Source organism: Bos indicus x Bos taurus, chromosome 5, assembly GCF_003369695.1.
Source record: "Bos indicus x Bos taurus breed Angus x Brahman F1 hybrid chromosome 5, Bos_hybrid_MaternalHap_v2.0, whole genome shotgun sequence".
Classification (NCBI taxonomy): Eukaryota; Metazoa; Chordata; class Mammalia; order Artiodactyla; family Bovidae; genus Bos; species Bos indicus x Bos taurus.
Genome location: NC_040080.1, coordinates 16,312,377 through 16,324,246, shown reverse-complemented (window position 1 = coordinate 16,324,246; position 11,870 = coordinate 16,312,377). Strand labels below are relative to the sequence as shown.

The 11,870-nt window shown below is 56.3% G+C and overlaps 1 protein-coding gene across 2 annotated transcripts; it reads left to right on the top strand.

Annotated features, from left to right (window-relative positions):
- The first annotated feature begins 2,470 nt into the window (after positions 1-2,470).
- Positions 2,471-8,929, top strand: PIANP (PILR alpha associated neural protein). 2 transcript variants are annotated; one of them, XM_027541155.1, is made up of 6 exons: positions 2,471-2,693; positions 4,821-4,877; positions 5,079-5,590; positions 6,352-6,433; positions 7,202-7,423; positions 7,705-8,929. In XM_027541155.1, the coding sequence occupies exons 2-6, from the start codon at positions 4,861-4,863 to the stop codon at positions 7,724-7,726; spliced, it is 855 nt and encodes a 284-aa protein (XP_027396956.1). In that variant the 5' UTR covers positions 2,471-2,693; positions 4,821-4,860; the 3' UTR covers positions 7,727-8,929. The 2 variants fall into 2 exon arrangements, with proteins under 2 accessions (XP_027396956.1, XP_027396958.1); XM_027541157.1 differs by lacking the exon at positions 2,471-2,693 and adding an exon at positions 3,323-4,468.
- Positions 8,930-11,870: the final 2,941 nt, after the last annotated feature.

Below are 11,870 nucleotides of genomic sequence, written 5' to 3'. Positions count from 1 at the left end.
CCTGCAGATGCTGATCAGAACAGTAGGTTTCCTTCCGGGAGGCGAGCGTGTCAGGTTAATAATAGTAATAAGGCAGGGGATGAGGGGTGAGAATCTAGAGGGGTGGGAGTGCGAGCAGAGACTTGACTTAGAGCATTCACCACAGGGCAGAGATCAGAGAGGGCAGGCAGACAGAAAAGGCAGATGAAGAACAGGGGAGAGGATGAGTGGGCAGGAGTCCCAGGTGAAGTTCACTAAGCAACAGATATTGAGCATCTACTATGTGCTAGGCACTGAAGAAGGATACTGATGAACAAGGCAAATGAGGTCTTTGTTCTGCAGTGCATATGGGGGTGGGGTGGGGGTGGATAATAAACAGGAAACAAATACAAGATCATTTCAGAGAGTGATGAGTCGGAAAGACAGTGAAACCTTCTGATGAGACAGAGTGGGTGGCTGAATAACAAGGGGGACCCAACAAGAGGAAGATGGGGGGTGGGGGTGGGCAAAGGATTCCAGGAAGTTGGAATGAAAAGTACAGGGGCGTCAAGAGGATAATTTCAGATGTTTAGAACTTTTTAGAAGTCCGATCTGGTACATCGTTTGAATATTGAGGAATACTAATGGGCGGGCCTCTCCTAACAACGAATTCAGATTTTACTCTAAGTACAATGAAAAGCCCCTCAGATGTTTTAAGCAGGCAGGCGTTAGTCGCTCTGCTGTGTCTGACTCTTTGCGACCCTATGATCTGTAGCCCACCAGGCTCATATGTCCATGGAATTCTCCAGGCAAGAATACTGGAGTGGGCTGCCATTCCCTTCTCCAGGGGATCTTACCCACCCAGGGATCAAACCTGGGTCTCCCGCATTGCAGGCAGATTCTTTACCATCTGAGCCATCAGGGAAGCCCAAGCAGGCAAGAGAATGATATAATTTAGATTTTTCAAAACATGACTAGATATTGTGAAGACTAGTTTGTAAAGGGCAAAGGCAGAAGCAAGGAGCCAGCTAGGTCATCACTTCATTATTTCAGAGAGAGCAGATGGCTTGGACCAGGATGACAGCAACAACGATAGAGTGGATTTCCCTGGTGGTCCAGTGGTTAAGACTCTGTGCTTCCACTGCAGGGGGTCTGGGTTCTAAGATCCCACATGACACTCAGCGTGACCAAACAACAATGATGGAGAAAAGGAGATGGATTCGTGGTATATTTTGGAAGCAGAGCTCACAGAACTTGCTGGTAAATTAGATACAGGGTGGGAATCAGAGCGAAAAGGAAAAGGTGGGGAGGATGTGTCCTAGGTTTTTAGCCTGAAAAGTGTAAACCATGGTATTCCAGGATGGGGAACACTGCTAAGAGAGAAATGGACTGACCGGGGCCGAGGGTAATTCAAGACATCTATTTTAGCCACATGAGCTTTGCATGGCTATTAGACATCCAAGTGGAGATGTCAAGTAGGCTGTTGGATAAATGAGTCTGGAGCGTTGGATATAAATTTAGGACTCGCTGACATTTACATAGTATTTAAGCCCTGGGACTGGATGACATCACTGGACAGAGAATGTGGAACGAGAAGGGGCCAAGGACTAAGCCCTAGGAAGCTCTAACATTTAGAGGTCGAGCAGAAGACGGAGAAGGAAAAGCCAGTGAGAATGAAAGGAAACTAGAAGGGCATGGTGTCCGCTCACAACCCAAATAAAATAGGGTAACCTGAAAGACACAGGAAGGGTAGCACAGGGTGAGATTAGGGGCTGGGGAAGCCCATTTAGCTAGAGGGGTTAGGGAAGGCCTCCTAGAGGAGGTGACATAGGAACTAAGGGAAAATTTAATGAAATGAGTGAATCACTGAAAGAAGCCAGGGGAAAACGGTCAAGGCAGTGGGAACAGCAAGTGCCAAGGCCCTGAGGCAAGTTCACCTCCTCTGATTCTAGGAACGTAGATCAGGTCCAGTGTGGCTGGGACATGAAGAGCGAATGGGGAGCTCCCTGGGGGGCCAGGTTATGCGCGGCCTCCTAAGGCACAGTAAGGAGCTGGGATACTCTAAGTGCTAGAAAAGCTGAGTAACGCAACTCGGTCCACTTACTTGAAAGATCGTTTGGGTTGCTCTGGGAAGGCTACACTGCAGCTGGGCCAGAATGGAATCAGGGGATCCAGCTGTTGTGATAATCCGAGGATGGTGCGAGAACATCACACCCACCCTCATCCCACCTCATCCCCCAGCAGAGGCGAAACAGTCAGGAACCCAGAGCTTCGGGTGACTCAGAATCTCAGAAACTCACTGGTGTCCACGGAGTTGGAGTGAGGGTGGAGAAGCCCGCCCCCGGAACCCTAGGAATCGGACGGTCGCTCACCCTCCGCTGCCCTCTCCCATCCTCCACCTGGGACGCGGCCAGGCGCGACATTCGAGGCGCGGCAGCGGGAGGGTTAAACCGAACGGAGGGAGGAGGAGAGGCGGGGACCGCGCGCTCCGAGCTGCCGCGCCGAGCCCAGCCGAGCCGAGCGCAGCCCGAGCCGAGCCGAGCCGAGCCGAGCATCTCCCGCCGCCGCCGCCGCCGCCGCCCCGCGCCCCGGGCGCTAGCCCCCCACCCTCTCCTGCACCCCGTTGCCCGCAGAATCCCCCGACCATGCCCCGTGCCCCACGCGTTCCCGCGAGCCCCCAGGCCGGCGCAGCCCCGAGCGCCCGCAGCCGTCGCGCCGCCGCGCCAGGCATGCAGGTGAGCGAGAGGGCCCCCCACATTCCCACCCGAGGGAGCCCGGCCCTGCCCTCCCCGACTCCGCGCCCTTCGCCCCCTAACCCCCCCGGCGCGGCCCCCCGCCCGGCTCGAGCCTCCAGCCCAGAAGCTCGCCTCGCCCGCCGCGCTCCGCATCCCACCGCGGGTCCCGACTCCGTCCTGCCCTCCTGCGCAGCGGTCCCGGCGGCTGCCTGCATCCCGCCTTTGGCTCGGCCCCTCGCATCCTCCTGCCTCGGCTTCCTTTTCTGCTCTCGGCGCTCCCTCCCACGGACCCCCTCGCCTACCTCCTGGTCCTCGTTTCCACACCCCCCACCCCCCACCCCACTCATCGATTTCCAGCGGGGTCCAGGGAGCGCGGGCCTTCGGGAAGGGTGGGCTCGCGGCCGCGCTGGGGATGGGCCCTGCTCCCCCAGCCCCAGACTCCCGCCCCACCCCCAGCTCGTCTCCTGCGCACAACAGGTCGGTGAGGAGCGAGGGGAGGGTGGGGGTGGCGCGCCAGCCGGGCGACTGCGGGCTTCCTGGAGGGGGTGACTAAGGGGTGCGGAGTCCGGGGACTGGAGTTGACGTTGGTTGGGGCGGGGGGATGCACAGGCAGGAGAGGCGAGTGGGTCCCGGCGTCAGCTGGCCACAGCTGTCCCTGGGAACCCCTCTACACTCCACCGGCTTCCACTCCTTCCTCGGTCCCCACAGCCTCGCTCTCTTCCTGGCTTCCTTTCGTGTCTTTCTATCAGGCCCCCTTCCCTGCCTCTCTCCGTAGCTCCGTGTCTCTTTACGTTGGAAGAAACAATTTCCAACTCCTCCATCTTTGCTGTTCCCCAGTCCCTTCCTTGTCTCATTCTGTCCTCGGTACCTTGTCGTCTCCTCCCCGCTTTCTTCCTCCCCATCCCTGGTCTCCTCCGTCCCTCTTCTCCCCTCTCCTTCCGCGGTCTCCACTTCCCGTCCTGCCTGGACCTTTCTTTCCTCCTTCTCCCCGGCTCCTGCGACCCCGGAACTCTCTCAGTTTCCCTCCCTGACCTTTCCTCTTATGCTCAGCATCCTACAGCTGTCCATCTTTTGTGCGCGCCCCCCACCCCAGTCCATTCTTTCAGGGACCAGCCCCCCTCACCGTCTTCCTCTTCACCTTTCTCCTCCTTTCTCACGCCTCACCAGCCTTCCGTCTCTCAGCCCATCACCTCTTCACAGCTCTCTCCACAGCCCACTTTCCCAGTCCCTTCCCCAGACTCTCCCACCTTACTCCCTGTTATTCTCCGAGAGCGCTTCATGTCCAGATCTGGACCCAGATACCAGAGGACACTGAATGTCACATCCTCATTCACTGGGGAGCCTGCTGCCTCCCCCTGGGTCTGCCACCCTCGACTCTGAGAACGTGTCCTCCTCTTTCAGAACCCTCCATCCCGATGATTCTCCCAGACTCTTTACCCTGGAGAGCGACATTTGAGGGTCCGGCTTCTCCCCATCTCCACTTCTCAGAGGGCACCTATGCGTTTGGATGGCTGAACACTGAGCAAAAATTACATTCTGTAGTTTTCTCCCACCCACCTCTCCCTTTCTTGTCTCTTTCCTTCCATCCCTCCATCTCCGTTTCCTCTGCTCTTGAAGATGCAGATTCCTGGGGCCATTCACTCCTCAGAGAAAAGCCTCGGAGGACAAGTGGGGTGGGCAGTCTGGGATGCTCCCCTCTGTGCAGCCCTACACGTTCACACACTCAATCTGATTGACTTCTTCTTCCCTCCCCCTCTCAGACGCCCTCCCTCGCGGTAGGTGCTCAAGGAATCACAAGGTTCTTGGCTCTAAATTAAGATTCAAGAAAAGCTAGGAGCTGTGGGCAGAGGAAGTGAGAAGGAAGGAAGCCAGAGAAGTGAGAGTAGACCCTGGGGTGGGGAAGTAACAGGGACCTGGGAAGTTGCAGATAGAGACTGGGGGCTAGACAGGGGACTGGTCTGGAGTTTCCCCTCCCCAGGACAGTGCTAGGCAACTGAGGGTCCTGAGTGGTGGCAGCATAGATGGCAGCTGCAGCTGGGAGGGGAGATGGAGGTGAACAGGGAGGATGGATGAGCTGGGGAGGTCCTCAGGGCAAGCTTGGGATGTGACAACCCCTCTCTCCCCCAGTAAAGGCTGAAAATCTGAGTCACCGCTGAGGATCTCGGACATGGAGTCCAGGATGCGGTAAGTTTGGAGGGAGCTTAGAGGTCACATTTCCTGGGGTTTTGGCTCTTTCCCTCCTAGGCCCACCCAGGGCTTTTCATCCTGAGGGCTCGACCCTTGGAAGATGGGAAGTGAGACATGTCTTCCCGAAGCCACTTTTTGCAGAGGGAGGAGGCAGCCCAAGATGGCCTCGGACTCATCGCTCGCTCTCCCTTCCCGCAGGCCTGCATTGCTGCTGTCCCATCTCCTTTCTCTCTGGCCACTGCTGTTGCTGCCCCTCCCACCGCCTGCTCAAGGTTCCTCCTCCTCCCCTCGAACCCCACCAGCCCCAGCCCGGCCCCCCTGTGCCCGGGGAGGCCCCTCGGCCCCACGCCACGTGTGTGTGTGGGAGCGGGCACCTCCACCAAGCCGATCCCCTCGGGTCCTGAGATCACGTCGGCAAGTCCTGCCAGGCACCGCGCCCCCGGCCACCCCATCAGGCTTTGAGGAGGGTCCACCCTCATCCCAGTACCCCTGGGCTATTGTGTGGGGCCCTACGGTGTCTCGAGAGGATGGGGGGGACCCCAACTCTGCCAATCCTGGATTTCTGCCCCTGGACTATGGTTTTGCAGCCCCCCACGGGCTGGCTACTCCACACCCCAACTCAGACTCCATGCGGGCTGATGGAGATGGGCTCATCCTTGGAGAAGCACCTGCCACCCTGAGGCCCTTCCTGTTCGGGGGCCGCGGTGAAGGTGAGTGGGAGAAGCTGAGAAGGGATATGGACGGGGAGCTGGTTGAAGACTCTCAGGGCAGCAACAGGGTCCTGTGTATCAGCTCCTGCCACAAGTGTGCCGGGCACTGGGCTGGCACAGGAGGCGGAAAGGAAGATGTGTCTGAGCCCCAGAGGAGCTCAGGTCCACTGGTGAAAACGCGTAAACCCTCGGGGATGAGTCAACAGTAATACATGCTCTAACAGAGGCGTGCACAGCATGTTTTTAGGCAAAGAGAAGGGAGAGACTACTTCTGCCCGGGGATCAGGACACCTTCCAAGAATTGACATTTGAGCCAGACCCTGGAAACAGTGGGAGTAGTCCAGGCAGAGGAAGGCCCTTCAGGATGACACCTCGACTCAGGGCGCGCAGATACAGGGCCAGTGGTTTGGGGGCGGGGCCAGGGCAGAGATGGACATTTTCACCCGCTAGTTTCTGTGCGGAGAGAGAGGTTCTGAGAGGTTCTCTCTGACCTTGGAACTCCTTCTCATCCCATATATACAGAAGATTTGGGGAAGTGGAGAAAAAAGATTTGGGAGGGAAAGAGCTGAAAACTCTGGGGAAAGCTGATGATAAAAATAAAGCAGGGAGGCTCTAAAGAAGCAGAAAAAGAGTTGGATGATGTGGCTTCCAATGGCAACACCGCTCAAGCTTCCTGCACCTACAGCCTAACCCCACCCCCAACCCCGCTTGGCTTCCCGGGCCCCAGGCCTCCCTAAGACTTTTTCCCTGCCCCTAAGCAGGTGTGGACCCTCAGCTCTACGTCACAATTACCATCTCCATCATCATTGTCCTCGTGGCCACCGGCATCATCTTCAAGTTCTGGTAAGCCAGCAGGAAGGGGATGCTGACATCCCCATGAATGTTTGGCTGGAAGGAGTCTGGGTGGCAGTTTTGCTGGGGGTGGAATAGGAAGTGGTGGATTAAGGCAAGACCTTGGGGAAAGATAGGAAGGATCTGGGCAGGGGAAGCTGTGAGAAATGAGCTCAGGTTCCTGCTGGGGAAATATAAGGAGAATGGGAGAGGTAGGGAGATCATTGTGAGCACAAGCTGGGGGGCTAGGGTGGCCATCCCTTGTCATTCTGCAGGGCCCTTCTTAAGGCCACCTTAAAGGGAAGAGGGAGAAAATCCCAGCTTTTTGTATGCACTTAATAGCGGGTCACTCAGTCCTTCACACTTTACTGCAAGACTCATTAGACTCAGGTGTTCAGGTCATTAGCTGACTTTGAACTAGAACTAAACCTGCCAGGCACCTGCTGCGGAGAGAAATGGCTCTCGGGGTGTGTGTGGGGGGGGGTAGGGGCAGTTGTGGGGGACTCTGTGTGTCCATGGGGAGGGGCCCCCATTCTGTGGCTCTGGACCAGGTGGGAGGGTGGTTTAGATTCCCAAGCCCCCCTGGAGGCGCGGGGACAGGAAGTGGTTTTGTGGAGAGGGTCTCAGGATCTGGGGTGTAGGGAACAATTAGAGGCTGGTTTCTCTACTGTCAGATTCTGCAGGTGCCTGGGGGAGGCTGGGGGGTGACCAGCTCCCGAGGGGGCCCAGGTTGGGGACTTCTCGAATGGGTGAGACCCTCTCTCCTTCTGGGGTCGCCAGCTGGGACCGCAGTCAGAAACGGCGCAGGCCCTCGGGGCAGCAAGGGGCCCTGAGGCAAGAGGAGAGCCAGCAGCCCCTGACTGACCTGTCCCCAGCCGGGGTCACTGTGCTGGGGGCCTTCGGAGACTCACCCACCCCCACCCCTGACCACGAGGAACCCCGAGGGGGGCCCCGGCCCGGGATGCCCCAGCCCAAGGGGGCACCAGCCTTCCAGCTGAACCGGTGAGGGCAGGGCAGAGGGCAGGGAGGTGGGCAGTGGCAGTGGGTGGGGCGCTCCCCACTGGGTGGGTGGGGAGGAGGCAGACTGGCCCACGCTCAGGAGACTGGACCTCTGCTCTCTGGGGGGCCCCACCTGTCTCCCTGTAGATCTATGTCCTGTTTTCATGCTGCCATTTCACTCCACCTTGCCCCCTTAATCTCCATCCCTTTTATTTCTTGAACTGCCCTCCTGATTCTGGCTTGCCCCTTGGTTCCTGACTGTGCCCTTTCCCTTTTCCCCTTAGGATTCCCCTGGTGAATCTGTGATGTCCCCCAAGGTTGGGGCACCTCCAGGCAGGGGGCCAAGGGCCCGGCATAGCCCCCATCCTGCTGAGGGCACGGCGGCTGTGGGCGCTGCGGCTCTGCCTGGGCTCATACCTTGGGAACACTCGCTAGCCCACAGGCAAGCCCAGCTCCTCACCCTCCTTGAGGTGGGGGCCTCACTTATCTGTGGCTTCTGGCCCCCCGGTCCCCACCCTGGCACACTCACACTAGCCTTGCACACTCACCTCTCCCCTCTCAGGCCATCGCACACTCACGCTCTTGTACAGCCAGTCTCCCCACCCACATCCCCCCTCCGAGGATCCCCCGTGTCCTCCCTTTTGTCTCACACTTTTCACTTCCTCTCCTCCCTCCTCCTGCGCTCAGCCCATCACTCAGCGGTCAGTGGGTGTACCTTTCATGTGCATTTCCCGGCCCCTCGTTGTGATGTTGTAAATGTCGTGCTCACACTCCACTTCTTGAACACCCACGGGTGGAGTTTCTGTGTCCCCTGCATGCTGCCCCGGAGGGGGGTGGGAGATGAGCTGGGGGCTCTTTGGGCCCCATCTGTCCCGGTCCCACCCCACTCCACGTCGTGGGTTTTACCATGTCCCCCATCCCACTCTAGGGACTCCCCTGTGCAAATGGGGAGTCATGAGGCCCCAAAACTCCTCCCCAGCCCCACTGCTAAATTCTGTTGTCTGGGAGATGGCTTTTGGGGAGCCTCCTGCTGCAGTGCAGGAGAAAGGGGCCCCCATTTGCCCTCCCCTGCCTCCCCAGTCCTTCTGTCTCTTCTGTCCTGGCTGTCTGTGCGTGTCACTCTGGAACTCAGAGCCCCCTTTCCTCCCCACTGTCCCCCCCAATCAAGTCCTCCACTTTCCAGTCCCCCTGAGGGCCTCCCTAATTCCACCTAGGCTGCCAGGGACCAGGGCCAGCTGGTTCAAGGCCATTGGGAGCTCTGCCTCCCAACCTGCCCCTCCCTCCCTCCTTGGTTCCTCCAACTCTCCTGCCTTTTGTCCCCTCCACCCCTCAGGTTTGTCCCAACTTCTCATGGCTTTCCCACCTTCCTTCCTTCTTTCCTCTCTTACCTGGCTCCTATGCTGTGATATATATTTTTGTATTATCTCTTTCTTCTTGTGGTGATAATCTTGAATTCTTGTGGGATGTAAGTTTCAAAATTTTCAAATAAAGCCTTTGCAAGATACCTGAGTCCCCTGGTTCTGCCTCATGAGCCCTGCAGTGAGGAAAGGAGGAAAGGAGGAAAGGCGATGGGCAGCCAAAAGGGAGGAAAAGGAGGATGGAGGGGTGACCCTCCAGACCCGAGTGACCTGGCTTGCTCTGACCTGGAGTTGGGGTTTGGGGGCTTTGATATGGGATGGAGCTGAAGGAAGAGACACTGACGGGAGCAGACCTGATGAGGAGCAGCCGGAGCAAACTGGAAGAGTGGCTTGTTAATTACCAGCGAAGGTCAAGAGAGACCATGAGAAAGGAGGCCGAAGCAAAGGGACACTTCTGTAGCAGCTCAGGCGATGGCGCCAGCCAGAAAAGGAAGAGGAGAGCTGATAAGGCAGATGGAGGGTGAAGGGCAAAAGGAGAAGAAAAAATGGAGCAATGGAAACAAGACTAGAGGGAGCAGCAGGAGAGAGGCTGGCTGCCCTGCTTGCTTTATTTTCAGCCTTGCTCCCTAACCTGCCCCCACCCACAGCTGTCCCCCAGAAGCCCTGTGGTTCACTCTCATTAGCTTTTCCTGTTCTGCCCTCTTGAAGAGGCACTGCTGGGGTGTGGGGGTGGCATCGAGGGATGTATTTGAAGGAGGGAATACAGGCTGCCCAGCTGGGATCAGTCACCTCTGAGCCCCCAATTCTAGGTTTGGCTCTTGTAACAGCCCTGCAAAAGCCCACACAGCAGCCTCTCAGTTATTGCTAGGCTTTGTTGCCATGGTAACCATCCAGGTCCCATTTCTCCCCCCACCCCCATCTGTGCCCCACTTGCTCCCTGGAAATGGGGGAGCTCCAGGAAGGAGAGGAGACAATCACAGGTAAGTGGGGGCTGCCCTGGTCTCTGCTGGCCTTTGCGTATTTACTTTTGCAGCTCGAATCAGGAGTGTCTGTGTGGCCACAGGTGCGTGTTTTAGGGGTTGGCGAGCTTTACTGTGTAACACCAGTGAGGTGTGGCTGAGTCTACGCAGCACACAACGGTGAGCGCGGGGAGGAGGGAGTGTATTTCTCAGGATCAGAGCAGTATGTGCACTCAGGGTGTCAGACTCCCTAAGAAAAAGAGGCAGCAGAGCCAGGCCAAGGAGTGATGAACCAACTGAAAGCAGAAGCGCGAAGCAAACACACTGCTGAGGGAGCTTAGTCAATCCAGTGGGACCTGAAGAGACTCCAGCCTACAGCTGGTGGATGGGACAGGGCTGGATGGGACCTGAAGTGCAGGAAGAGGTGCTGCTGGGATGGGTTGGGGCAGCGAGGGAGGGATCCAAGGAATGTGGAGGGGGAGGAGAAGGACGAGAGAGGACCTTTCTCTTCCTTCCCCTAAGGAATCTAGTCCCTATTAGGTCAGGGTTGGCAGAAGAGGAGGCACCAAAAGGGGAAGAGCTGAAGTGCCTGGACAGCACTTGTCTCTTACCACCTTCCTCTTCAGAGGGACAGTGTGACCCCGAGGCTCATCCATATGCAGAAGGCATGAATAAAGGCCCCTAATGAAGAGTGAATTAATTACCGCCTGATTAGACTGCTGTTTCTCTAAATTTAAATAAATTAAAACACACCAGCAAGACACAGGAAATCCTTAACCTGTTCTTTCTCCCTAAATGCCCTCCTTCCTTAGGGAATATCAGATGGTGGGGGAAGGACAGAGGAGAAAGATGTCTCGATCTTCTGAGTTGTCTTAAGGAATGTTTGTGGCTCAGTCGTGTCTGACTCTTTGCAACCCCATGGACGGTAGCCCGCCAGGCTCCTCTGTCCATGGAATTCTCCAGGCAAGAATATTGGAGTGGATTTCCATTCCCTTCTCCAGGGGATCTTCCCAACCTGAGGATCCTCCTGACCCAGGGATGGAACATGGGTCTCCTGCACTGCAGGCAGATTCTTTACCATCTGAGCCACCAGGGATTCCTGTCTTCAGGAATGATCCCAAACTACATCCCATTATCAAGCTAACCAGGAAGAGGCCCTGGAGAAGAATCCTAACTTTCTCTCTTGTAGAGTTGAAACTGAAACTATGGGGCCTGGGAAGGTCCTGGAGGGCTGCAAATGGCAGAGTCACTGCTCAGTCACAGACCAAGAATACAAAGAGTGGCCATACTACCCCTTTGGTTCTTGGAGTCCACACATCAGTACCTACCGGGACCAGCATCTCTCATCTCTATGCTTCCTTTGCCTCCTGAACTGTTCATTAAATGACTAAGCCAGACTTCTCTTAAGCATTTTTCTGGAATGCTTACCATTGTGGCTCAGACCAAACCAAGGAGTGGGGAAGCCCCCAGGAGGAGGGATCTCCCAGGCAGAGCTCAGGGTGTGGAAGTGATTCAAGATGGAAACAGTGTGCCAGCTGGGAAACCCCAGGCTAAAATTAACAGCCCTCCTCCCCCTACGCCCATTTCTCTCTCTAAAGCTTTTCTCTAAGGAGTTCAAAGCACTTAAAACTTGCTTCTTATACCAAGGGCAGGAGAAGCAGGGCTGACAGTTGGAGACACCAAGGCCCAAAGGGGTACCAGTTACTGTAAACAGGCAAAGAACAGGAGAACCAGGACTTGTTACAGTGACTATTGCCATTCTGCTCCCGCTTCTCTATCTCAGCCCTCAAAGTCAAGGTTTCTCAAATGATCCATCTCTAACCCATAGAGCAACTAGGTCTGTTCATATCTGCACCTTTCAGACCCTTATTCTGCCAACTGTTGCTCCTGGGTTAACACAGGCTGATTACAGAGTCCCAAAATGTGATAAAGAGAGCACTCTAAAGAAAAATTAAAATTTTTTTTGACACCAACAACATTTTGTATCGGGGTATGGCTGATTAACAACGTTGTGATAGTTTCAGGTGAACAGCGAAGGGACTCAGCCGTCCATGTACATGGATCCATTCTCCCTCAAGCCCCCCTCCCATCCAGGCTGGCACATAACATTAAGCAGAGTTCCATGAGCTATAC